Here is a 27,208-nt window from a genome sequence, read left to right as displayed (position 1 = left end):
CTGCCACAGTCACACATATTGTTATGAAGATTAGTTTAGACATTAAGCAAGAAAAGCCTGGTTAAATTTGGGGAGCTTGAAGCTCCAAACAAACAATGGAATCATGCAATCAGAGGATGAACCAGAAACATACAGTGAGGAACTCAACGCCACTGAGACAAGTTGGATATGGGTAATAATTTAATCTTTTTTTGCATGTCTCAGTAGGAAAATTCTGTATATAGAACAGCTTTACACTATGTTAAAATCTATTAAAACCTCAGCCTTCCTGATATTGTGCATTTTCAGAAAAAACTGCTATAAAGCCAAAATTCATGATTTTCCTGAAAGCAGGGTTGGATGCAATAAATACTTAGAGATCCATGTCAAATGTCAACTATTATTCTTTAATTTTTTATTGACTCTAGAATACAAATTCAAGATCTAACTAAGTTAGATCTTACAATGCAATACAAAAAATACAAACAAAATAAAAGAATAACTAAGAACTAACAGTACAAATTCCAGATCTAACTAAATTTATAATATAGAAAACATGTAACTAGCAGTAAATGGTAAAAGATAAATATAATATAATATAATATAAATATGTACTGCATTTTGAATGTGATGTTATTCAGCAGTAATGAAAAAACTCCAGTCTGGTAGAAAGACATCAGGGCATTGTTGTCTATGTTTAAAGTCCAAGCCAAGTAAAAATGTGTGTGTGTGTGGGGGGGGGCATTCTGCATAATTAGCCTGATCAGTAAAAGCTGAAGCAGAAGTACAAACAGTGTTGAATTTATTGTTATTGCACACAACTTATCCTTTTTTATACTTCTGAACATGTGACACTGGCATAATGCAAGGGTAATAACTAAAGACACTTGAACACATCTGGAGTCTTAGGGTTACTATTTTCCTGGTATAATTGTTGAAATCAGGCTAACTTAGATAGGTTTCTGTATACTTTTGTGCTTATAAATATAACATAACAGGGGACTATGCAGTGATCCAATACTAATTATATAACCAGAGAATACTGCATGACCTAAGCAATGATAAGGTTGCGTTGTAGTTAGACACAGTAATCATGGCTGGGACGTCAGTGCCCTTATATTAACCAGAAACAAGATCTAAAAATATGCTCAGGGTCAAATTTGTGACAGCAAGACAAGTGTGTGAAATTTGCTCCAAGAGGCTCTGTTAGTATGTGACCCAGAAAACCATTGGCTAGTTAGCAGTACACAAATAGTATGTAACAGGTTTTCATTAGGTTTCAGTTATTGCAAGCTATATTGCTATCTTTACCTTTTGTTATCTATATTGTTTCATCCTGTACAGGATTTGCTGTGGCTTGTGCATTAAAAACTTTTCAGTGATTGCTGAAGTGTACCACAGATTACTGATGCATTTTATTATTTTATTACTGATGCATTGTTTAGTTTATTGTTTTTTTTACCAACCTTTACCACAAAATTGTTTATGTAGAACATATTTTTCATAATTTTATTATTGATTATTTTCTATTATATTTACAGCATCTTTGCTTTATAGCATTTCTTTGGGTGATAAAGCACCAAACATGTCATTTAGAATCATGCCCAAAAGTTTCTGCCTTGGTTGTAATCAGACCATAACACATTATGTTCAAGAAAGGGCCCAGAAATATGAAGAATATGAGAAAGTGTTTTTAGATGCAGGCAGTGACAAGAACTTGACAGATATTCCTGCATATTTATTACATCACAAAACCTGCCTTTTAAAGAGGGATGTGTAGACATTGATTATTCACAGTCTGTCTATTAACAGAACAAAATTTAAGTAACATGAAACAGATGAAGAGAGGAAGTGATCATGTTCATCCAGTTCATGGATTTCTCTGTTTTTCCTCATCGTTCTTCCAGGCCCACCTCACACATGCCTTATTATGAAACAGATATGTAACTGGTTGAAAAATTACTAAGTGTACAAAATCCAAAATTTAAAGTAGTACATAGACTGACTCTCAGTCTATCCTATCCAATAAAATACATTCTGATGTCCCAACAGAATCAAATTTATTATCTAAAGCAAGAGAAATTGTGGTTTATTCACTGAACCAGAGTAACTGTTTTTGTTCTATAATTACATGTGACTTCAAAATCATAAAGAAAACAGTGAACACAAAAGAAAGAAAAGGGTCCTGAACTACTTAGCTACCCCATTCCCCCCCTCTACCTCCCCCTGCCTCCCCCAACTATAGAATGTAGTTTGATTAACAGTCAACAAACGACCTTGCTGGATTATGGTCACATGATCAGCTGCACTCTGATTGGTACAGAGAGCTCAGCCCTAGCAACACCCCCCACTTCTTCCATGAATGCAGACTTGAAGCCCGAGTTCCTAAGGAGTTCCAGGAGTTTCTATTCCCCAATGACATATCATGTGTAAAGAGCAATAATGACCACATGACCCAACAGCAGAGGCCTGAACTGACCAATGAACCAACTAGCTGAATTTATGGGATTAGAGAGTCAACTGTCATGTCCAATAAATTATTTGTTAATCAGGTCTAAATTACTGCTAGATTATTCAAAAGGTAAATACTGCACTACACCTCAGCAACCGTCCTGAATACAAAACAAAGGGCCTTTATAATAGCTCAGCAACTTAGTTCCTAGAAATCACTGACAAGCATGCAGGGTATTCCCTCCTGCTGCTTGATTTCAACAGGACTAATAATGTTGAAATCAAGTGCACAGCAGTTACAGATATGATTTCACACACACACACACACACACACACACACACACAGGGAAGGGATGGGCTGGGGGTGGGGTGTTGGTTTTGGTCATGTCTTCTTGAAAGTGTCTTTTCCAGGAAATATTCCAGTACATGAAGGAGCTATACAACATTAAGTGGCATAAACAAGACTTGAGGTTACTGTAGGACACAGTATTGTTTCAAAATAAAACACTGACAAGTGTAGAAAATGTGAAATGTTATATATATATATATATATATTAAATACCACATGATATCCATGTCAATGGATTTAATAAGGTTAAGAAATAGCATATCTCTGTGAGGACCTATAAATTGCAAGCATGTGTTGGCCATAAATCATAAGCATGTGAAATAGAAAACATACTGTACCTTATCAATTACATGTAAACCATCCATACACAGTTTAGTTTACAGGGACTTCTTTACAAACATAAGATTATATATCATATACCCTAATCAGCCATAACATTAAAAGCTACCAAAACAGCTCTGACCCTTCGAGGCATGGACTCCACAAGACCTCAGAAGGTGTGAAGGTGTACTTGGCACCAAAATGTTAGCAAATTCTTTAAGTCCAGTAAGGTGTGAGGTGGGGTCTGCATGGGTTGGACCACTGTTGGAATAGTTAAACCACTGCAAATCAGAATTGCCCCCAGACCTGCCCTTTTGGAGATGCCCTGTTGTCACAATCAAAATTTTGTTCTTGTCAAAGTTGCTCAGATCCTTGTACTGACTGTTCACTTGCTGCCTAATATATCCCACCTCTTGACGGGTGCCAATGTAACGAGATAATCATTGTTGTTCGTGTCACCCATCAGTGGTTTTAATGTTATGGCTATTGAGTGTATGAATTTCTTTGCATGTGTGTGTATTTAAAATTCTTATTTAAAAGGACAGTCAGCACAATCAGGGCAATTATAGTTATTACACCAACAAGCAGTTGTCTTACAACATGTCCTATATGATCATAATTCATTTTATACTTGATGTGTGTTAATGCTGTGTGGATCGGTGTTTTATGTTCTGCTTGTGTCTGTATGTGTATTTATATAAATATTTATTTTTATTTATATAATTGAGTTTAAATGATCAAATTGCCTAGAACTATTGCATTACCACCCAGTGACAATTAATTTTCAATGACTTTTAGAATTTAATTAATTGTCTATTAAATTAAGTGATATTAAATGATTTGTCATGATGCAGACACATTCCAAAATGACCAGAATATGGCTTTTCACTGCCTACTGGGTCCCGAATTTATAAAATACTATCCCGAATTTATAAAAGGTCTGGTGTTCATAAAGTGTGTCTAATGCTGAATGTGTTGTATGACCAACGAAGATCATGGCAGTTTATAAACAACATAGGACATTCAGCGTATATATATATAGAGAGAGAGACATAACACGTTGCAGTGTGTTAAAGGGTTAAGTATTTGCGTCATATACAAAGGCGGGGTCTGTGCTACGTCCCAAAGAGCATACTACTGTATGCAATAGTACATCTAATGCCTCTGGTAATGTAGGATTTAGTCACACTCTTAAGTACGGAAGGCTGTGGTTTGGGACGTAGGCAGAAAGAGAGAGGCAGGACTGTTTATTTCAGCTTGGTTTAAATACATCAATAGCGCAGGAGAGTCACTCGGAAATAAAGAAATATTATTGCATAAAAATTGTAGTAAATATTTTATTCTTTCAGCTGTTTGGACGGTGGACTTAGTGTCGCCAAATGACCACAGCATCGTAAAGGGCTTTCTGCACTGTAGGTAGTTCGCTGATGTTTATATCTTCTCTCGCTTGTTTACTATCGTTTACTAGCTAACACACGTATTGGTGGTGTTGTTGTTTTCTTTATAGATCAGATCATATTTACAATTTTATAACCTGCCAATACGTAATGATGGGTATCAGAGTGCAGCGCTTTGAACAGAAATATCATTGTATTTCAACTGGAAATGTACAGTAATATAGATTAAATGTGCAAACCTTGTTTTCAATTACGGGCTGCATTTTTTCCAGTGTCTTTTCTAAATTATCCGTTTCATGTCCATTTTGCATTAGAGGTTTGTCTAATGAATCAGTCAATGACAGTTCAGCGCTAGTGTCTGCGTTCCCCACACCCACAATCAACACTGTTTCAAATGCATAACCATGCTGTATCTTATTGTGTTTTAAAATACAAGGTTCAGATTCAATCCTTTATCATCTGTCATTTAGTTGATTGTCATAAAAATCAAGAAGAATAGCATTTGTAGTCTGGTGTTTTGAGGCTCATGAACGGGAGTAAACAAAGTGGTTACATTAATTTTAAGTGGATATTTTATTTATTTGCTTGTATTTTGCTAAATAGCTAAACAACAACGACAATAATAATAATTCTCTACATGTATTTTGCATGTACATTAGTGGATCCTTTAGGTGAAGAGGTTTAAAGAAAATAAAATCTTCAACAGTGCATAAATTCATGCATATAACATGCATACATGTCAAGAGCTTTAGTTAATGTTCAAGCAAAACATCTGAATGGGGAAAAAAGTTTAATGCTGACATTGTTGGTTGTTGGTTCCACACAGGATAGTTTGAATATTTCAGAAACTGCTGATCTCCAGGGATTTTGACACAAAGCAGTGTCTACTGTTTTCACTAAATGGTGTGGAAAACAAAAAAATTTCAGTCAGTGTCAATTGTGCATGTCGAAGATCCTTATGGATAAGATATGGTGTTCCGGCAATAATTGCCAAAGAGGTAGCTGATTGAAATGATATGTTTACTCCAAAAGCACTCTTTACCATTGGTGGTTCATCCATTCGGCAATTATTAATCGTTGAGATGTTTACTCAGGTCAAGAATCATGCAGATACAGGTCAGGAGCTCCAGTTAAAGTTTGTGGCATCTATATTGATGCAAGAAGGGGTGGAAATGACCAGAGTAGACTGAGCTGACAGGACGTTTATAGTAACTCAAATAAACACTCTTTACAATCAGTCTGCTTTTCTGCTCACAATTGTAACAAGTGCTTATTTGGGTTACTGTATCCTTCCAGGCAACTAAAACCAATCTGGCAATTTTCCTCTGAAGTCTCTTATCAGCAAGGCATTTCCACCCACAGAACTGTTGCATCTTTTTTGTTTGTTTCGCACCATTCTGTATAAACTCTGTAAAAATGCTGTGTGACAATCCTAGGAGGTCAGCAGTTAATAAAATGCTGGTACCAACATCTATGCCACAGTCAAAGTCACAGAGATCACACCTTTTCTTCATTCTGATGTTAGATGTGACCTGAAGCTGACTATGGCACATCTAGTAGCATCAAGTTCCCCAATTCCATCTGAGATCAAGACTCTTTCTTTGACATGGATTACATCCAGGGTTATTCCTGTTCCCAGGATAGGTTATGAAATCCCCATTGCAGATTTACATTACTAATAATTTCTGCAGATTCTGGATTTATTTTAAGAACTTTTGAATTTTGCTGTGTGTGGCTAACATAATTTCTGACTCTGGCCTGACATAAGTCAGCCTTGGCAAGGCTGTGATCCTTTTCTTAAACCAATGCTCAGCATGTCTAAGAACAGAGATGACTGATCACATTTTGCCTTTTACCCCAAAGTAGAGATTTCAATTTGCCTGATGCAAGAAAGCACAAACTGAGCCAGTTCAAAGGTTTCACTTGCAAGTAACACACAATCTAGACCCACAATATTTATATTTAAAACAAAGAAAAATGTTCAATATTTTGAATATTTAATTTCCATGATTTTGCACTATTTCAAGGTCCTTATTTAAATGTAAGCACATGTGTGTAAGCAACATTGTTTAGTACAAAAAGTCAGATTTTCCTTATGGCTATGGCCTTATCTCTTATATTTGAAGCAGGTTTTCAGACAACATTCCAATGCATTTGTTTTAAAATGGATTTTTGCTTCTTAATCTCGCTGATTTCTTATCAGGCAAAAATAAGATGAACTAAGTAATTAAGACACTAAATAAGTATATAGACACTGAAGTTCATGTAAATATTTCAAAAGATTCTATTGACAAGTTGTTGTCAATAATATAATTTGTGTTACATTCATTTATATATACAGTGAATAGTCCAAAATACTTCTTTACTTAATGCCTTTCTAATTACCAAACCATATGTCTTCTTAACTCTGTTCTTTCCATGTAGAAATTGGCTGCTCCAGATCACATCTAGTTTTAAATGCCTGTCTATATAAACTGTAGAAATGTATTAATGTACGTTGTGGTACATATTAAAAAGCAGTGGCGGGCCATGCATTTCAAACCTAGGCAATAGATACTAATCAACCGTTAAATAGCAAAGTAAAAAAAAAATTAGGCTACAGTATGTCACACCTCACAAGGAATAGTCAATTTTATTACAGTCCACCTTGAAAATGCATTTGTAAGGATGTCTGCGATCAAAACGTTTTCATTGTGAGTTAAAATATATATATTTTATTTAGCTGCCTCTGACTACTCCAATTATCCAATCAAAGGACGGGAAATTGCTGACGTAATCGTATGCCTGCTAGATGGCCCCAGTGACGCCAACTCGAAATCTGATTGGTTAAAGTAACAATTTCATTGACACTTATTGTAAGCTACCGGTGCCTGCACTATTGATCCTGAAGGCCTTAAGGCAGATTTCTTTCACCCTGGCAACACATGATGTCAGCCACTGGCTGAAATATGATTGGATAAATACTCATCATAAATATACACTACTGGAAGCAGCACAACCAAGAGAAAAGCTATGAAATGTAGAGAATAGACTAATGGAAATAATTTAATACACATTCATGGAATGTATTATATTAAATATATTATTATATATTATATAACACATTCCATTCCAATATATTAAATATATTAAAATGCAAGTCAGTGATTCAGATCACTGCTGTTCAGGCCACCAGACAAGGCCTTGCTGGCCCTGATGGCCCACCACTGTTAAAAAGTGTTTTTTGTTAATTGTACTTTATAAAGATTTTTTTGGGAAAAAAACTCACATAAAAAAAAAAAAAAACTATAAAAGTGCAGTTGTTATTGATTTACATGTTCAAACAAAGAAATTAAAATTCTTCCATTCTGCACCCTTATTATTTCTCAGAGTCGTACCATGAATTACGTGGGACAGCTGGCCGGTCAGGTCTTTGTGCAGGTGAAAGAGCTCTACCGAGGCCTGAACCCAGCCACCCTGTCTGGCTGTATAGATGTCATTGTGGTTCGTCAGCCTGATGGTTCCCTACAGTGTTCACCCTTCCATGTCCGCTTTGGCAAGATGGGGGTACTGCGGTCGAGGGAAAAAGTGGTGAGGTCATTTGTACACCATGTCTAGGCTGTATGACACTAATTGGTAGCAATTGGTATTCTGGGAAAAATATGCTTCAGCATTGCCTTGGAAATGTATCTACAATATAATATAATATAATTCACTGATGCAAATGACACATTTTTTAATGAAATGAATTATCTAATGAATAATCTAATGAATTGAATTATAATGTGACTTAATTCTTTGCACAGGTTGACATAGAGATTAATGGGGAGCCGGTTAACCTACACATGAAACTGGGGGAGAACGGTGAAGCCTTTTTTGTCAAGGAGACTGAGAGTGACATAGTGAGTGCATTATACTAGGAAATTGCACTTATCCAGTTTAATCATGCTTCTTTTGTATGTTGAGCAATACACAGGAATATCTCTAAGATGCAAGGAGTGAAATGTGACTCTTGTTTACGGGAGGCTGTCCTGTGCTTTGGACATTCTGCAACCTGAACTGTGTACTACTGGCTTGTGCCTTCTCCTATAACACACTACTTTCTTCAAACCCATATTTGGAGGGAGAATAAACTAGCAAATTCTATAGCAAAATAGCAAAATTTGGTTTCATTTAAGGTTCTGAGACATGAAACAGTGTTAAAGATTCTTCTTGCAACAATGAAATCTTGTCTAGTAAAGGCAAACAGCCCATCCTTAGCAGTCTTGTATAGAGGTGGGTCAAAAACTGAAGCTGCTCTTCTCAGTGATGCTTCTATTAATATCAGTGAATTTCTTCTATCAACCAATATACATCAGTTCATGCTGTTTCAGTTTGTCCAACTGAATATATTCACCACCTGTATGCTGCAAGCCTTAACAAGCCTCAAATGTTCTGCATTCTACATTCTTTATTTTTCATGTTCATGTCTAAAATGATCTGTTAACATGGTAAAATATTGCCAATAAGAATTTGCTCATATTTCAAAAACATGGACATTTAGAAAATTGATTAGACTGGAATGAGGTGATAGGAACGCATTACCTTTTTACGAGCATGAAAGACAAAAAAGCATCTCAGAATGGGAAACACATCTTAAGGCAAATGTGTTAAAATTTGGTTATCCAGTGTGATCTGCTATTGTAACCCATCTGTCTAAGGTTTAATTTTGTTGTGCATTACGATATGCTTTTCGGCTCATCATTTGATATGTTCGACCTGTACTCTACCCTCGACTTAGGCACATAAAAGGCACTACATAGGCCTGATGGTGGCGCAGTAGCACAAGGTTTTAAGATGTGGTCCATCTCTCATTAAGTATAAGCCTTGAAAAGAAAAATCTTTCTGCCATGTGTTCCTTGTTTGGTGCTCCCAAACAGCAAAAGAATTATTTAGAGCTCTGCCTGCTAGGGCTGTAACTAACGATTATTTTCATAATCGAATAATCTGGCGATTATTTTTTTCAATTAAACGATGAATCGGATAAAAACACCACATTTTTAAAATACCTTTTTAATTTTATTTCAAATTACATTACACATTGAGTGTTACAAATATGAACGTAAAACTAAAACTTTACACTAACACAATGTTTTTTCCAGCTTTTAAGCAGAAAACTTTTGACCTTTTTAAACTTAAAGCACAAACTGTTTGTGTTTCTTAAAGAGGCAGAACTACTAGACTACCAAGTTACGATTCATTCAGTCTTCCAGAAATTTTGCATTGGTAAATTGGTAACAAATACGGATTAAAAACAAATATTGTTTGTTTATTTTGATCAAACTGTTTTAATTTGACAGTACTTAACGGTCTTGCACTACAACTATTACCGCTGTTTATCATCTACATTGTGAATGAGGAGTAACGCAACGCTCTTTACACAATAAACACCGTACACTGTAAGCATGCAAATAAAGCATTCACACAGAAGACATGTTTGTGTTTACAAATTCAAGACTCGGTGTTTAGGAATGGGTTTAAAAAGCGCAGTACAAAACACCAAGGTCTCAGGATGTGCCATGAAGTTGCCATGACAACCTGCTGCTGTAAACGAAGCTTACAACGCGTTCTGTGTGAATGACCCACACATTAAGCACACAAATGACAAATCTGCATTAAACTTGCCGTCCCGAAGTTTCGCCTTCATCTGTGATTCCCGAATGCTTCCGTTTTATGTGCTCGTTCATCATTGTCGTGTTTCCGTGCCACTGAAGCTCCGCTTTGCAAAGTTTACAAGTTACATTTGGCGAGGAATTTAATATGAAATGCTCCCATGCCTTAGAAGACTTGGGTCGCACACTTTTATACGACATGCTTGTACTCTCCGCCATTCTTCCGATGTGCACCTGGAACAACGCTATGATTGAATTCGTGGTGACGTGCGCCGGCAGACTAATCGATGATGTCATTCGTTGACGACGATTTTCATCATCGATTATTATCGATTTAATCGATTCGTTGTTTCATCCCTACTGCCCACTCTAAAGTATGAACATTAAAAATTGTACTTATTTTGATTCAAGGATGTCTGCAAAGGTTGGACTCCTAATAGCTCTTTCTCAGGAACCAAAATTCCCATTGAGCTCAAATTTATTGTTCTGTGCTTTTAAACTGCTAAAATGTAACATGATTTTTAATTATCATTGAATTACCTAAAAAAGTGGCAGCCTTTAGTGAGTCAGCTTTCACCAGGCATTTCTCACAGCTAGCAATAAGTTATCATCACAAAACTTGAGAAGTGTGTTCATCCATGGCTCTTTATTTTTCCAGGTAAAGGTAAAGAACTTAGCACTGCAGGCACTATTTGTAAGGAGTGCTTCCATCCTTAGCTTTCCTTTCCATTATATATATATATATATATATATATATATATATATATATATATATATATATATATATATATATATATTTATTCATATAATATTATATATATATAATATTATATATTATATGTATTCATATATATATATATATATATATATATATATATATATATATATATATGTGAATAAAATGGAAAAAGATTATTGCTGATATTTGACCATTTGTCTTGCAGTGGTAGTAGTGTAGTTGCATATATCCATTGTTATTTGCAGTTTCTTGTGGTGTCTTGCAGCTTTAAGGCATCTTAAGCTACTTCAGGCTAATTGTCAAAATGCTCTCCACAGGAGATTGTTCCATTCTATCTGGCCACATCTCCAATAATGACTGATGGCTCAGAATTGATGGAATCCCAGTTGGGGAAAAGTGTGTCTCGTCTGATTGAGCCTTCTGGGACTTCTATCCAATCTATTGGCCCCTCAGGAGAGAATGGTATGAAAAAGAGGAGGAAGAGGAGAAAGAAATCCAAATTAGACAGTGTGAAGCGAGAGGACAACGGAGACTCAGAAGATGAGGACATGTTCCCCATTGATATGAGTTCTGATGAAGATACAGCTAGCAGGTGAGTATGCAGATGAACAGCCATAATGTCATGTTGCGATTAACTGAAGGTATTATTAAGGAGTCCTTAATTCTCTCTGCTTTACTGGATGCTGGCAGTTGGATTTTCACTTAGTCTGAAAACAAAACACCAAAGTACACTATATTGCCAAAAGTATTCGCTCACCCATCCAAATAATCAGAATCAGGTGTTCCAATCACTTCCATGGCCACAGGTGTATAAAATCAAGCACCTAGGCATGCAGACTGTTTTTACAAACATTTGTGAAAGAATGGGTCGCTCTCAGGAGCTCAGTGAATTCCAGCGTGGAACTGTGATAGGATGCCACCTGTGCAACAAATCCAGTCGTGAAATTTCCTCGCTCCTAAATATTCCACAGTCAACTGTCAGCTGTATTATAAGAATGTGGAAGTGTTTGGGAACGACAGCAACTCAGCCACGAAGTGGTAGGCCACGTAAACTGACGGAGCGGGGTCAGCGGATGCTGAGGCGCATAGTGCGAAGAGGTCGCCAACTTTCTGCAGAGTCAATCGCTACAGACCTCCAAACTTCATGTGGCCTTCAGATTAGCTCAAGAACAGTGCGCAGAGAGCTTCATGGAATGGGTTTCCATGGCCGAGCAGCTGCATCCAAGCCATACATCACCAAGTGCAATGCAGAGCATCGGATGCAGTGGTGTAAAGCACGCCGCCACTGGACTCTAGAGCAGTGGAGACGCGTTCTCTGGAGTGACCAATCGCGCTTCTCCATCTGGCAATCTGATGGACGAGTCTGGGTTTGGCGGTTGCCAGGAGAACAGTACTTGTCTGACTGCATTGTGCCAAGTGTAAAGTTTGGTGGAGGGGGGATCATGGTGTGGGGTTGTTTTTCAGGAGCTGGGCTTGGCCCCTTAGTTCCAGTGAAAGGAACTCTGAATGCTTCAGCATACCAAGACATTTTGGACAATTCCATGCTCCCAACTTTGTGGGAACAGTTTGGAGCTGGCCCCTTCCTCTTCCAACATGACTGTGCACCAGTGCACAAAGCAAGGTCCATAAAGACATGGATGACAGAGTCTGGTGTGGATGAACTTGACTGGCCTGCACAGAGTCCTGACCTCAACCCGATAGAACACCTTTGGGATGAATTAGAGTGGAGACTGAGAGCCAGGCCTTCTCGTCCAAAATCAGTGTGTGACCTCACAAATGTGCTTCTGGAAGAATGGTCAAAAATTCCCATAAACACACTCCTAAACCTTGTGGACAGCCTTCCCAGAAGAGTTGAAGCTGTTATAGCTGCAAAGGGTGGACCGACGTCATATTGAACCCTATGGATTAGGAATGGGATGTCACTTAAGTTCATATGCGAGTCAAGGCAGGTGAGCGAATACTTTTGGCAATATAGTGTATGTGTGAGGCAGTCTATAGACCTTTTTGGTTTTTGTGAACTAAGATGTGCTTGCAACCTGGCTGCAAACAGACTTAAGTAGTTAACAATTTTATGCTATTATGCTGGTGAGAATCTGACTGAAGAATCTATCAAGAATTGTAATTGGTAACATTAGCTTTGATAACATGAGGCACATCAAGAACCTGCTGCCACCTTCACTTGACCTCATGCAGTTTGCATATCGTCCAAATCGCTCCACAGACGATGCCATCAGCACAACCCTCCATCTGGCCCTCACACACCTGGACAATAAAGACACTTACGAATGCTGTTCATTGACTTCAGTTCAGCATTCAACACGATCATTCCTCAGCACCTGATCAAGAATCTGAGTCTGCTAGGCATCAACACCTCCCTCTGCAATTGGATCCTGGATTTCCTGACTGGGAGACCTCAGTCAGTCCAGATCGGGAACAGCATCTCCAGCACCACACTGAATACTGGAGCTCCTCAGGGCTGTGTGCTCAGTCCACTGCTGTTCACTCTGCTGACTCATGACTTTGCAGCAATGCACAGCTCTAATCATATCATCAAGTTCGCCGATGACACGACCGTGGTGGGTCTCATCAGCAAGAACGACGAGTCAGTGTATAGAGAGGAGGTGCAACAACTAGCAGCCTGGTGTAAAGTCAATAACCTGTCTCTGAACGTTGACAAGGCTAAAGAGATGGTTGTTGACTTCAGGAGAGCAAAGAGTGACCAATCTCCACTGAACATCGATGGGTCCATCGTGGAGATCGTCAAGAGCACCAAATTCCTTGGTCATCTTCCACCTCCCATCCTGACCACCTTCTACAGAGGGACCATTGAGAGCATCCTGAGCAGCTGCATCACTGCCTGGTTTGGGAGTTGCACCGTCTCGGACTGCAAGACACTTCAGCGTATAGTGAGGACAGCTGAGAAGATCATCAGAGTCTCTCTTCCCTCTATCACAGACATTTACTCCACACGCTGCATCTGCAAAGCTAACAGCATTGTGGATGATCCCACACACCCATCACACACACTCTTCACCCTTCTGCCATCCGGTAAGAGGTACCGAAGCATTTGGACCCGCACAACCAGACTGTTAAATAGTTTCTTCCCTCAGGCAACAGAGAACTGAGCTGAACTGATCACACGCACACACACACACACAACCAAGATCTGATGTCAGAGGAGAACTGAACTTGTGCTGGACACGGACACACACACATACATAACACACATGCACAAAAAAAGAACTGAACTGTGCTGGACATAGTCAGACACACACACACACTAAATTGTCCTGTTTGCACGCGCATGCCACTTTACATTTATATATATTTATATTAATCCTGTTTACATGTGTCACTTTAATATCTGCAATCACTGTATACACTGTTCTTTGCACATTGTCTTGCTCATTGTACAAAGTCGGCCTATATGTTGCTTGTCTGCACTGTCTTGTCTTGTCTTCCTGTGCACTTCTGTTATATGTCTAGTTCTTAAAGACTGCACCTTAAGTATAATTAATTTTTTTTAGTTTAATTTTAATTTTTAAATTATAGTTTAATTTTTTATCTCTGTTATAGCTTTATGTTTGTCTGCATCACTGTACTTTGTCTGTGTTATGTGTAGCACCTCTGGTCTAGGAGGAACGTTGTTTCACTCACTGTGTACTGCATCTGCTATATATGGTTGAAGTGACAATAAAGCTTCTTTGACTTTGACTTTGACTATAGTGCCTGCTGCTCCTTTGAGGGGAAAGAGCCTAATACATTTAGACATTAGTGTGTACAGTGTTTTTAAATTCTTTTTGTGTCTGTTCCCAGAGCTATGTCATATGACCCCTATGATGAACAGGTGAATAGTGGTCCACCCGGTAGCTCCTTTATGCAGAGCAAAGAGTACTCACAATGCACTGAAGACTGGGCAAGTGTACAAAGGTATGTAAAGGACCTCCCTAAAGATAAGAAAAAAATGTGATGATAATTTTGGTAATCACATTTCATACTAGATGTTTTTCATTTTATTTAACAATGCTAACATTTTAATTTATTGCTTTTGCAGAACAAGTGTGGAAGAGGCCTGTACTCTGTCTGTCCCAACTAATGGAGGTCTGTCCATCTCTTGCCCACAACAATCATCCACATTTTCTGCTAGAACCAGGTACCATTCCATCTAGAGTCTATGTCATCATTATAATGCCATTATCATAATGAATTTAAATATTCATTCCCTCTTCTTCTTCTTCTTCTTCTTCTTCTTCTCTCACCTGTGCAAGTATGGGACACGGATTCTTGCCTTCCCCACCCAACAGTGACTCAGAGCTGCTAGTCAGTCAGATGACCAAGGGGAAGGCGCAGAACCCTGAGATGCTGTGGGCCTGGGGAGAGCTCCCACAGGCTGCTAAGGTACAAGAACAAACAATTATAATTAAAGTACTTCTTTTATGTTTTGCTGTGGTGTAAAGGATGATGTAATGATAAAAAGACAATGTGAGAAAAGTTGTTTGATAATTGTTTGATTAGAAGGGTCTAAAAAATGACAAAAGTGTTTTTTTGTTGCTGTTGTTTGTTGTTTGTGTTGTTGTTCTCATCAGCCAGTTCTCCTCTATCATACAGCTCCCCACTGGTCAGGACACTGCTTCCTCTGACACATGAAATAAGCTAACCACATTTAAATGCTGATTTTGCTGCATCACAGGGAAAGGTCTATAACCCTCACAAAAACCCATTATTTTCTAATGTCACTGTGATGCCACCTCTCCCTCTAACAGAGCATAGCTAGTTTTGTTTTCTTGGCTACTAACCACAGATTGTGGCATTGTCAGGATTTAGCCTGATATCTCTAGATGACAGGCTGAGTGTTTTTTAGTTTTGCCACTCAGTCAAAAATATCACTCATTCAATATAACTCATTTGGGGGTGGTGGTAGCTCAAGTGGTTAAGGCTCTGGGTCACTGACCAGAAGATCGGGGTTCAAACCCCAGCACCACCAAGCTGCCACCGTTGGGCCCTTAAGCAAGGCCCCCAACCCACCCTGCTCCAAGGGCACTCTATCATGGTGTTCTGACCTCAACCCCCAAGGATGGGATATTCAAAGAAAGAATTTCATTGTGCAGTAATGTATATGTGACAAATAAAGACAATTTAACTCTTTCTGTTAAATTCAGAACACTGTGTTAAATTCAGAAACACTATATCTTACATTGTGGTATAAAATATTCATTTATGCAGCCTCACTAATGTACATACCATTTTATGTTTTTGATTTTTTTTTTTTGTTTTTGTGTGTACATGGAAAATCTGGAAAAACACTTGAAAGAGATGAGGTCAAAACCTCTTATATACAAAACCTGTATTTTTTTGCACAGCCCATGTTCAAGCAGTCTATCATGGAGCCCATAGTGGTGACTCCAGCATTGATCCCCATGTCAGACAACACATACTTTCGGGCTATCACAGGAGATGGGACGGTGGAGAAAAAAATGGAGGAAAAGCCTACAGAACTTGGAGCCGAAGAAGCAGCAGCTCCAGCATCTGCTCTTGCTCCATCTATGGAGATGGAGGTAATCAGTGCAGCAGCTCGCACTATTGCCAATATGGAAGATGAACAGAGTCCTGTGTTCCAGGTTCACAGTAAAACAGAATCTCCATTAAAAAGAAAAGGTTGGTTTTCCTAAGGCTTCTTTTTAGTCTTTCAGTGTTTAAGCATTAAGATTGAAGTGACATTTATTCATTTTAGACAAAAGAAGTCATCATCTTGGATCAGACGGTGTGTACCTGGATGACCTTACAGAGCTGGAACCTGAGGTAGCAGCACTCTATTTTCCTAAGAGGTTTGTAAAGCAATTGTTCTTGGTAACAGCCCCAATCATAGTAAGCACACTGGTCTAGTTGTGTTTTCTGCCAGATAAAATCTGATCATTCTGATACAAGTAATACTTTTTTCTGTGCAGTGATGTTACAGGGTTGTTTAGGAGTAGGATAGAGATGAGGAGTGCAAATCAGTCACCACAGTCATTGGGAAGCAGTGGCATGGACAGCGGAGTTGACAGCTTCTCTGATCAGTCAGGAGAGCTGCCCAGTATTGCCATCTCTCTGTGTGGAGGATTGACAGAGGATCGAGACATCACTCGAGGTAAACAGTTGTTTTGTACAATACAATACAGTACAGTTGTTTCTAGAAGAATTGATTGCTTTATCTATAGAAGATAAAGTAGATCTATAGAAGAATGTTTTTATTCAACAAAGCCTGTATTTTCCTTCAACAGAGGAATTTGAGGAAAAAGCAGTAACTTATCAGGAGTTTGCTAATAATCCATCGATTATCGATGACCCCAGTCTGGTTGTAAAGATTGGAGCCAAGTATGCGGACTATTTTAGTTAATAATAAATTATCCTTTTATTTTTAAGTATTAGTCATAATAATTAATATTTTTGTTTGTATCTTTAAGGTATTACAACTGGAGTACAGCCGCTCCCCTTGTACTGGCTATGCAGGCATTTCAGAAACCCTTGCCAAAGGTAAAACTGCACACTTATTATTTTAAATATTACAGGATCTATTTTGTTAATCTTAGGGCAGAGGGTAGCCTTCATAGGTCACTAGTCATGTCAGCTTTCTGCTATGGTCCAGCTTTTCACCAGGTTATCATGGGCTACATACTTTGATATTGTGAGATCTAGAACTAGAGTGGTAGTCACTGTCTGGCCACCCATCAGAACAATGCAAGTTTTGACACTTTCGACAATATATCTAAGAGCTAAAGAGTTCTGAAATGACCCTGATAGAAAACTACTTATAGATGTCATTGTATGGAATGATAGAAAAAATGTGATTTATGATTGTGAATATGATTGTCACAGGAGCATGGTTGGCCTTCAAGCAATAAAGGACACTTAGCAAGAATTTCGGAATTGGCTATGACTAAATTAGAAGAATTTCAGTTTTATGAAATACAGATTTTATGTAATTATAAATTTAACCATAGCGTTAATATTTAAACCAGAAAGAAACTGAATGAAAATGAATACATTTTAAGACTTAATTAATTTAAAATGTTCTGCAGTTATTTTAAGTTATCCAGTGCAATATTTTGCAGTTTTCAAGTTCCTTAAATACCAACTTGATGCACACTATGAGGCATTAAAACCATGAAAATAGACTTACCTTCTTTTTTCCCTCTTTTTTTTATAATTATTTTTTAAAATTTCATTTCTCTCCCTCAATCCCATCCCATTTGGCACTGTTCTAAGTACTCATGCCTGAGTTATGTGTACTCTGCTTTGGGATTCTTTACTTATTGCCTTCCCAGCATGTTTTGCTCCAGTCCTGTATGTCCTTCTTTTATTTATTTATTATTATTTTTTTGTGTGTGTCTGTCTGTCTGCTTTAGCTTCTGCAAGTCTTTCTCCCTTTGTGCATGGTCATAGCTATTCACAGTCATTTATATTTTTTAAGTTTGAGTTTTGAGTATCAGGAACTGTCTGCATTTGCTCCAGGCTGCATTGGAGAACATTGTGAAGGAGAAAATGCCCAAGAAAGGAGGACGTTGGTGGTTCTCTTGGCGAGGAAGAAACAACAGCTCTAAGTCGGTATGCTGCTGTTCATAACAGAAATATTCCATCACTTTTAGAACTGATAGAAACTATACATTTCCTTGATGTATTGTTAACTAAGACTTTTTTTTATTTGTTGAAATAAGTTTGTTCAGTTACTTATTTTTTCTCCATCAGGAATCTGCTGAATGTGAGGAGCAGACAATAAGCAGTAGGTGAGATTGCCACCCAATTAAAAGTGACCCTCCAGCAGGGTCTCTTTATAGTCTACAATTGAAGGTATTTTTGATGTTAGTGAATATATTCCAGGGATTCAACTAAATGCCAAGACAAATTGCCTGCTTGGTTTTGAAACAGGTTAAAGGATGAATCATCCTCAAGTGATGATGACAGCAGACCTCTTAAGCAGAATTCAACATGTAGTCAGTCAGAGCCTCTCCCCAGCTCCAGCAGCGTCTGCTACAAGAAGACTCTACGCTTGTCCTCAGAAGAGCTGGTAATGTTTTCATGTACATACACTACCCACAAAAAGTTAAGGATATTTGGCTTTTGGGTGAAATTTATGGAAAATGTAAAAAGTTCACGCTACAGTGATATTATATCATGAAAGTAGGGCATTTAAGCAGAAGCATGCAATGGTGATTTCCTCATCTCAAACAATTTATTGAAACAAAAGCCAACAGTGGTGGGTATACCACAACAAAAAATGTCAACGTCTCAATAATTTGTCATGAGCCCTTGACCATCAATTACAGCTTGACAACAACATCTCATGCTGTTCACGAGCCGACTTATTGTCTGCTGAGGCATGGCATTCTACTCTTCTTGAAGGGCGGCCCTCAGGTCATTGAGGTTCTGGGGTGCAGGGTTACGAGCCTCTACACGGCAACTCAGCTGATCCCATAGGTTCATCTGAAACATATGAATGGAAGATGGCAGTTTCATTGTATTTGTTATTTTTTACATAGCCTGCTACATTTAAATGGTATTATATGATTATATGATATTACAGCTAACCAAAAACCTTTATTGCTGTCTGTTTTATCTCTTTACCAGTCTTATTGTGGACAGGTGTGAATTATTTGCCCAGAAGGGGGCTTTCACCCCTTACTTTTCCATTTACCACAGCAGCAGCTAAACAGAGTCATGATACTCTAGAAACACAGACTAATCTAATAATAGAATTGTGTAGATGAAAAATTAATTTGATTATACTGGTTGAAGTTGGCTAATAAGTTGATTTCCATTCTGGTGTCAAAATGAAACATCAGGGTTAAGTAATGATTGCATATTTTAATATATTTTATTATCTGTTAAATGACCATAATTAAGGGGTTATCACAGACACATCAGCATTATCAATGTCATTTGTATAATTTAAAGTTTACTGAAGGTAAATCTTGATTTCAGGCCAGTCTACAGTTAAAAGAGGGCCCCAATGATGTGGTATTCAGCGTGACTACTCAATACCAGGGTACCTGTCGTTGTGAGGGCACCATATATCTGTGGAACTGGGATGATAAGATTGTCATTTCAGATATTGATGGCACAATCACCAGGTAAGAATGAGTAGAGTGTTTCAAGCTCTGCATGCTAATGTTTTAAAAGCCCGTAGAAAGGAGTGGGCTGAAAATTTTTCAAAACAGTCAAGTTCTGTATCTAAAGATATTACTAAAAAGTTACTCACCTAACCAATTTTTGCCATTGTAACAGTTTTAATTAAATCTTGACATTACTGTTGTGACTAGACTAGGCCTACATGGCTGGGGTATATTGTATAGAGTGTTATAGCAGTAGCTATCTTACAGGTCAGATACCCTTGGACATATTCTGCCAACACTTGGCAAAGACTGGACCCATCAGGGTATTGCCCGCCTCTACCACAAAGTTAGCCAGTAAGTGCTATCTGTCTACACACAGCATAATATATATATATATATATATATATATTGCCAAAAGTATTCGCTCACCTGCCTTGACTCGCATATGAACTTAAGTGACATCCCATTCCTAATCCATAGGGTTCAATATGACGTTGGTCCACCCTTTGCAGCTATAACAGCTTCAACTCTTCTGGGAAGGCAAGGTTTAGGAGTGTGTTTATGGGAATTTTTGACCATTCTTCCAGAAGCGCATTTGTGAGGTCACATACTGATGTTGGACGAGAAGGCCTGGCTCTCAGTCTCTGCTTTAATTCATCCCAAAGGTGTTCTATCGGGTTGAGGTCAGGACTCTATGCAGGCCAGTCAAGTTCATCCACACCAGACTCTGTCATCCATGTCTTTATGGACCTTGCTTTGTGCACTGGTGCACAGTCATGTTGGAAGAGGAAGGGGCCAGCTCCAAACTGTTCCCACAAAGTTGGGAGCATGGAATTGTCCAAAATGTCTTGGTATGCTGAAGCATTCAGAGTTCCTTTCACTGGAACTAAGGGGCCAAGCCCAGCTCCTGAAAAACAACCCCACACCATAATCCCCCCTCCACCAAACTTTACACTTGGCACAATGCAGTCAGACAAGTACTGTTCTCCTGGCAACAGCCAAACCCAGACTCGTCCATCAGATTGCCAGATGGAGAAGCGCGATTCGTCACTCCAGAGAACGCGTCTCCACTGCTCTAGAGTCCAGTGGCGGCGTGCTTTACACCACTGCATCCGACGCTTTGCATTGCACTTGGTGATGTATGGCTTGGATGCAGCTGTTCGGCCATGGAAACCCATTCCATGAAGCTCTCTGTGCACTGTTCTTGAGCTAATCTGAAGGCCACATGAAGTTTGGAGGTCTGTAGCGATTGACTCTGCAGAAAGTTGGCGACCTCTTCGCACTATGCGCCTCAGCATCCGCTGACCCCGCTCCGTCAGTTTACGTGGCCTACCACTTCGTGGCTGAGTTGCTGTCGTTCCCAAACACTTCCACGTTCTTATAATACAGCTGACAGTTGACTGGAATATTTAGGAGCAAGGAAATTTCACGACTGGTTTTGTTGCACAGGTGGCATCCTATCACAGTTCCACGCTGGAATTCACTGAGCTCTTCCTGAGCGACCCATTCTTTCACAAATGTTTGTAAAAACAGTCTGCATGCCTAGGTGCTTGATTTTATACACCTGTGGCCATGGAAGTGATTGGAACACCTGATTCTGATTATTTGGATGGGTGAACGAATACTTTTGGCAATATAGTATATATATATATATATATATATATATATATATATATATATATATATATATACACACTATCTCACAAAAGTGAGTACACCCCTCACATTTTTTGTAAATATTTTATTATATCTTTTCATGTGTCAACACTGAAGAAATGACACTCTGCTACAATGTAAAATAGTGAGTGTACAGCCTGTATAACAGTGTAAATTTGTTGTCCCCTCAAAATAACTCAACACACAGCCATTAATGTCTAAACTGTTTGCAACAAAAGTGAGTACACCCCTAAAGTGGAAATGCCCAAATTGGGTCCATACTGTGTATTTTTTGTGTGGCCACCATTATTTTCCAGCATTGCCTTAACCCTCTTGGGCATGGAGTTCACCAGAGCTTTACAGGTTGCCACTGGAGTCCTCTTCCACTTCTCCATGATGACATCACAGAGCTGGTGGATGTTAGAGACCTTGCGCTCCCCCACTTTATGTTTGAGGATGCCCCACAGATGCTCAATAGGGTTTAGGTCTGGAGACATGCTTGGCCAGTCCATCACCTTTACCCTTAGCTTCTTTACCAAGGCAGTGGTTGTCTTGGAGGTGTGTTTGGGGTCGTTGTGATGTTGGAATACTGCCCTGCGGCCCAGTCTCCGAAGGGAGGGGATCATGCTCTGCTTCAGTATGTCACAGTACATGTTGGCATTCATGGTTCCCTCAAGGAACTGTAGCTCCCCAGTGCCGGCAGCACTCATGCAGGCCCAGAGCATGACACTCCCACCACCATGCTTGACTGTAGGCAAGGCACACTTATCTTTGTACTCCTCACCTGGTTGCTGCCACACACGCTTGACACCATCTGAACCAAATAAGTTTATCTTGGTCTCATCGGACCACAGGACATGGTTCCAGTAAGCCATGTCCTTAGTCTGCTTATCTTCAGCAAACTGTATGTGGGCTTTCTTGTGCATCATCTTTAGTAGAGGCTTCCTTCTGGGACGACAGCCATGCAGACCAATTTGATGCAGTGTATGGTCTGAGCACTGACAGACTGACCCCCCACCCCTTCAACCTCTGCAGCAATGCTGGCAGCACTCATACGTCTATTTCCTAAAGACAACCTCCAGATATGACGCTGAGCACGTGCACTCAACTTCTTTGGTGGACCATGGCGAGGCCTGTTCTGAGTGGAACCTGTCCTGTAAAACTGCTGTATGGTCTTGCCCACCATGCTGCAGCCCAGTTTCAGGGTCTTGGCAATTTTCTTATAGCCTAGACCATCTTTATGTAGAGCAACAATTCTTTTTTTCAGATCCTCAGAGAGTTCTTTGCCATGAGGTGCCATGTTGAACTACCGGTGACCAGTATGAGAGAGTGTGAGAGCGATAACACCAAATTTAACACACCTGCTCCCCATTCACACCTGAGACCTTGTAACACTAATGAGTCACATGACACCGGAGAGGGTAAATGGCTAATTGGGCCCAATTTGGACATTTCCACTTAGGGGTGTACTCACTTTTGTTGCCAACAGTTTAGACATTAATGGCTGTTTGTTGATATTTACAACAATGTGGGGGGTGTACTCACTTTTGTGAGATACTCTATATGTGTGTGTGTGTGTGTATATATATATATATAATTATTATTATTATTTTTATTCAGGCATTTGCTCCCGAGTAACTGTTGTTGTTTAATAGGAATGGCTATAAGTTCATGTATTGCTCTGCACGAGCAATTGGTATGGCTGATATGACAAGAGGCTACTTGCACTGGGTAAATGAGAGAGGCACAATGCTACCGCAGGGCCCTGTTCTGCTCAGCCCTAGCAGCCTGTTCTCTGCACTACACAGGTGAATATACAAGTGTTTGCATTCTCTTAGGGGTGCTGAAAGTGAGTAAATATGAAATATGAATAAATATGAAAATTAATATCAACAAAGAATTCATGAAGGCAGGTGCAAGTGCAGTTGGAGAATATTTAATATCAACATTAACAATGTCAGGCAGTCCAAAACATACTTTTATTATTTTTGCAAGCCCCATTGACATAGTAATATGCTATTTTAAGAGTTAATTTGCTCTTTTTGCATTCCAGGGAGGTCATTGAGAAAAAGCCAGAGAAGTTCAAAATTGAGTGTCTGACTGACATCAAGAACCTTTTCTATCCAAACACAGAACCCTTCTATGCTGCTTTTGGAAACCGAGCAACTGTAAGTGGCAAGAGATACAACTAATACTAGTAAAATAAGCGTCATGCACTTTTGCACTTACAGAACATTCTCTGTATAGGATGTGTTTTCATATAAGGAGGTTGGAGTGCCATTGAACAGGATCTTCACAGTGAATCCTAAAGGAGAGCTCATTCAAGAACATGCTAAGACCAACATATCATCGTAAGTGCCTTTCTCATTGGAAATGTCAACCCAAACTGCTAAGCATGTGTAAAAGATATTGCTAGTATTATCCGGTCAAATATTTCTTAGATTAGTGAAAGCTGCAGAGGTGTGCTGTTTGCTCAGCTTATTTCTACTCTCTAGGAAATAAACACTTCTTTTAATTTCTCTTAGATATGGGCGTCTGTGTGAGGTGGTTGACCACATCTTTCCATTACTGATTAGAGGCAATACTTCCGACTTCCCCTGTTCAGACACTTACAGCCAGTTCACCTACTGGAGAGAGCAGCTACCAGAGCTAGAGAAGCATGATCATGATGTGGAAAACAGCTGAGTGGATTGACATGCAGTTCTATTATTCTGTTATATCAATCTTAATCTGTTGTTCTGTTAACATATATTGCCCATATTTTTAACAGTCTGGTAAAAAATTAATATGACTTCCTCTATCTCAGCAGCAAAAAGACTAAGCTTGCCTCTGAAACTGTTGAAAATAACTATACCCATAGCCTTTCTTTGGCTCGAAATAGTGTAGGTGTTTTTATATCCATGTCTGCTATTAGAATAGATTTAACTTCATATGCAGGAAATCGTTTGTAATCTTGTAAATTTGTATTTAAAATTCCAAGTAACATTTTGTACAGCTATTATTGATTTGCATATAATAGATGTTTGAAGTCTGCGCTATTCTCTCAGGTCTAACACATTTTTAGTAAGTACAGTATATTACAAAAATCAAAGAACTTACATATGCAACATTTGTGCCTGACTGAAACTGTTCAGAACAACCATAAATTGTTCCACATTGTACATTATTTTTTGTCTTCTTAGTTTATAATATAGAATATAAATTATTGTTTCAGAATATGAAATACATAAAACGTCAAATTTACAATAGTATTTGCAAGTAATAATCTGTAATGCATTCCATTATGTGTGTCCAAATTCTATCCAACACCTAACACAACATATCTAAAAATCTGCAATAGGAAGGAACTCATAAATAACTCAGGGCTAAAAAGTTTCCCCATTTTTTTTAGCCACAATATAATAACGCAGCAGATGCGGTTACACCTCATAGTTCCAGGGTTCCTTGTTTGATCCTCAGGATGCAGTCTGTGTAGAGTTTCTGTTCATGTTCTCTGTGTTCATGTGGGTTTCCTCCTAACTCCAGTGAGTAAATTGGCTACTCTGAATTGCCCTGGGTGTGGGGCACCTGAATCGCTGATGCGCTGAATCCACTACAACGCTCCCCAGGATAAAATTAATTACTATAAATTAATGACTATAATGGTTATATTATATATATATATATATATATATACACTATATTGCCAAAAGTATTCGCTCACCTGCCTTGACTCGCATATGAACTTAAGTGACATCCCATTCCTAATCCATAGGGTTCAATATGACGTCGGTCCACCCTTTGCAGCTATAACAGCTTCAACTCTTCTGGGAAGGCTGTCCACAAGGTTTAGGAGTGTGTTTATGGGAATTTTTGACCATTCTTCCAGAAGCGCATTTGTGAGGTCACACACTGATGTTGGACGAGAAGGCCTGGCTCTCAGTCTCCGCTCTAATTCATCCCAAAGGTGTTCTATCGGGTTGAGGTCAGGACTCTGTGCAGGCCAGTCAAGTTCATCCACACCAGACTCTGTCATCCATGTCTTTATGGACCTTGCTTTGTGCACTGGTGCACAGTCATGTTGGAAGAGGAAGGGGCCAGCTCCAAACTGTTCCCACAAAGTTGGGAGCATGGAATTGTCCAAAATGTCTTGGTATGCTGAAGCATTCAGAATTCCTTTCACTGGAACTAAGGGGCCAAGCCCAGCTCCTGAAAAACAACCCCACACCATAATCCCCCCTCCACCAAACTTTACACTTGGCACAATGCAGTCAGACAAGTACCGTTCTCCTGGCAACCGCCAAACCCAGACTCGTCCATCAGATTGCCAGATGGAGAAGCGTGATTCGTCATTCCAGAGAACGCGTCTCCACTGCTCTAGAGTCCAGTGGCGGCGTGCTTTACACCACTGCATCCGACGCTTTGCATTGCACTTGGTGATGTATGGCTTGGATGCAGCTGCTCGGCCATGGAAACCCATTCCATGAAGCTCTCTGCGCACTGTTCTTGAGCTAATCTGAAGGCCACATGAAGTTTGGAGGTCTGTAGCGATTGACTCTGCAGAAAGTTGGCGACCTCTTCGCACTATACACCTCAGCATCCGCTGACCCCGCTCCGTCAGCTTACGTGGCCTACCACTTCGTGGCTGAGTTGCTGTCGTTCCCAAACACTTCCACGTTCTTATAATACAGCTGACAGTTGACTGTGGAATATTTAGGAGCGAGGAAATTTCACGACTGGATTTGTTGTACAGGTGGCATCCTATCACAGTTCCACGCTGGAATTCACTGAGCTCCTGAGAGCGACCCATTCTTTCACAAATGTTTGTAAAAACAGTCTGCACGCCTAGGTGCTTGATTTTATACACCTGTGGCCATGGAAGTGATTGGAACACCTGATTCTGATTATTTGGATGGGTGAGCGAATACTTTTGGCAATATAGTGTATATATATATATATATATATATATATATATATATATATATATATATATATATATATATATATATATATATATATATATATATATACACACACATATACATACACACACACACATACAGTGGGGCAAATAAGTATTTGATACACTGCCGATTTTTCAAGTTTTCCCACTTACAAAGAATAGAGAGATCTGTAATTTTCATCATAGGTACACCAACTATGAGAGACAGAATGTAAAAAAAAAATCCAGAAAATCACATTGTATGATTTTTAAATAATTAATTTCCATTTTATAGCATGAAAAAAAGTATTTGATACAATAGAAAAATAGAACTTAATATTTGGTACAGAAACCTTTGTTTACAATTACAGAGGTCAGACGTTTCCTGTAGTTCTTGACCAGGTTTGCACAGACTGCAGCAGGGATTTTGGCCCACTTCTCCGTACAGGTCTTCTCCAGATCTTTCAGGTTTTTGGGCTGTCTCTGGGCAACACAGAGTTTCAGCTCCCTCCATAGATTTTCTATTGGGTTCAGGTCTGGAGACTGGCTAGGCCACTCCAGGACCTTGAAATGCTTCTTACAAAGCCACTCCTTAGTTGCCTTAGCTGTGTGTTTGGGGTCATTGTCATGTTGGAAGACCCAGCCATGACCCATCTTCAATGCTCTTACTGAGGGA

At 39.1% G+C, this 27,208-nt stretch overlaps 1 protein-coding gene across 4 annotated transcripts; it reads left to right on the top strand.

Moving 5' to 3' along the window:
- Positions 1 to 25,402, top strand: lpin1a (lipin 1a). Of its 4 annotated transcripts, none has more exons than XM_058399958.1 (21): positions 3 to 172; positions 7,867 to 8,067; positions 8,283 to 8,378; positions 11,184 to 11,458; positions 14,683 to 14,796; positions 14,921 to 15,019; positions 15,135 to 15,264; positions 16,227 to 16,521; positions 16,598 to 16,691; positions 16,812 to 16,993; positions 17,127 to 17,220; positions 17,310 to 17,379; positions 18,358 to 18,450; positions 18,592 to 18,629; positions 18,772 to 18,910; positions 19,825 to 19,973; positions 20,223 to 20,309; positions 23,267 to 23,419; positions 23,665 to 23,779; positions 23,859 to 23,962; positions 24,137 to 25,402. In XM_058399958.1, exons 1-21 carry the CDS (start codon positions 104 to 106, stop codon positions 24,294 to 24,296), a joined length of 2,757 nt encoding a protein of 918 aa, XP_058255941.1. In that variant the 5' UTR covers positions 3 to 103; the 3' UTR covers positions 24,297 to 25,402. The 4 variants fall into 4 exon arrangements, with proteins under 4 accessions (XP_058255944.1, XP_058255941.1, XP_058255943.1 ...); XM_058399960.1 differs by lacking the exon at positions 3 to 172 and adding an exon at positions 4,266 to 4,516; XM_058399959.1 differs by lacking the exon at positions 3 to 172 and adding an exon at positions 4,266 to 4,512 and having other exon boundaries at positions 24,137 to 25,401.
- The last annotated feature ends 1,806 nt before the right edge of the window (positions 25,403 to 27,208 follow it).

The sequence above is a fragment of the Hemibagrus wyckioides genome, linkage group LG09 (genome assembly GCF_019097595.1).
Source record: "Hemibagrus wyckioides isolate EC202008001 linkage group LG09, SWU_Hwy_1.0, whole genome shotgun sequence".
Lineage (NCBI taxonomy): Eukaryota > Metazoa > Chordata > Actinopteri > Siluriformes > Bagridae > Hemibagrus > Hemibagrus wyckioides.
The sequence above is the reverse complement of the archived record's forward strand: the minus strand, read 5'-3'. Positions and strand labels throughout refer to the sequence as shown.

Excerpts from the sequence above, each read along its gene's own strand:
- lpin1a (XM_058399958.1), top strand. The coding sequence starts at position 104 with ATGCAATCAGAGGATGAACCAGAAACATACAGTGAGGAACTCAACGCC. Across the intron at positions 15,265-16,226 it reads AGCTCCCACAGGCTGCTAAG|CCCATGTTCAAGCAGTCTAT; the intron begins GTACAAGAACAA and ends TTTTTTGCACAG. Across the intron at positions 17,221-17,309 it reads GTTGTAAAGATTGGAGCCAA|GTATTACAACTGGAGTACAG; the intron begins GTATGCGGACTA and ends TGTATCTTTAAG.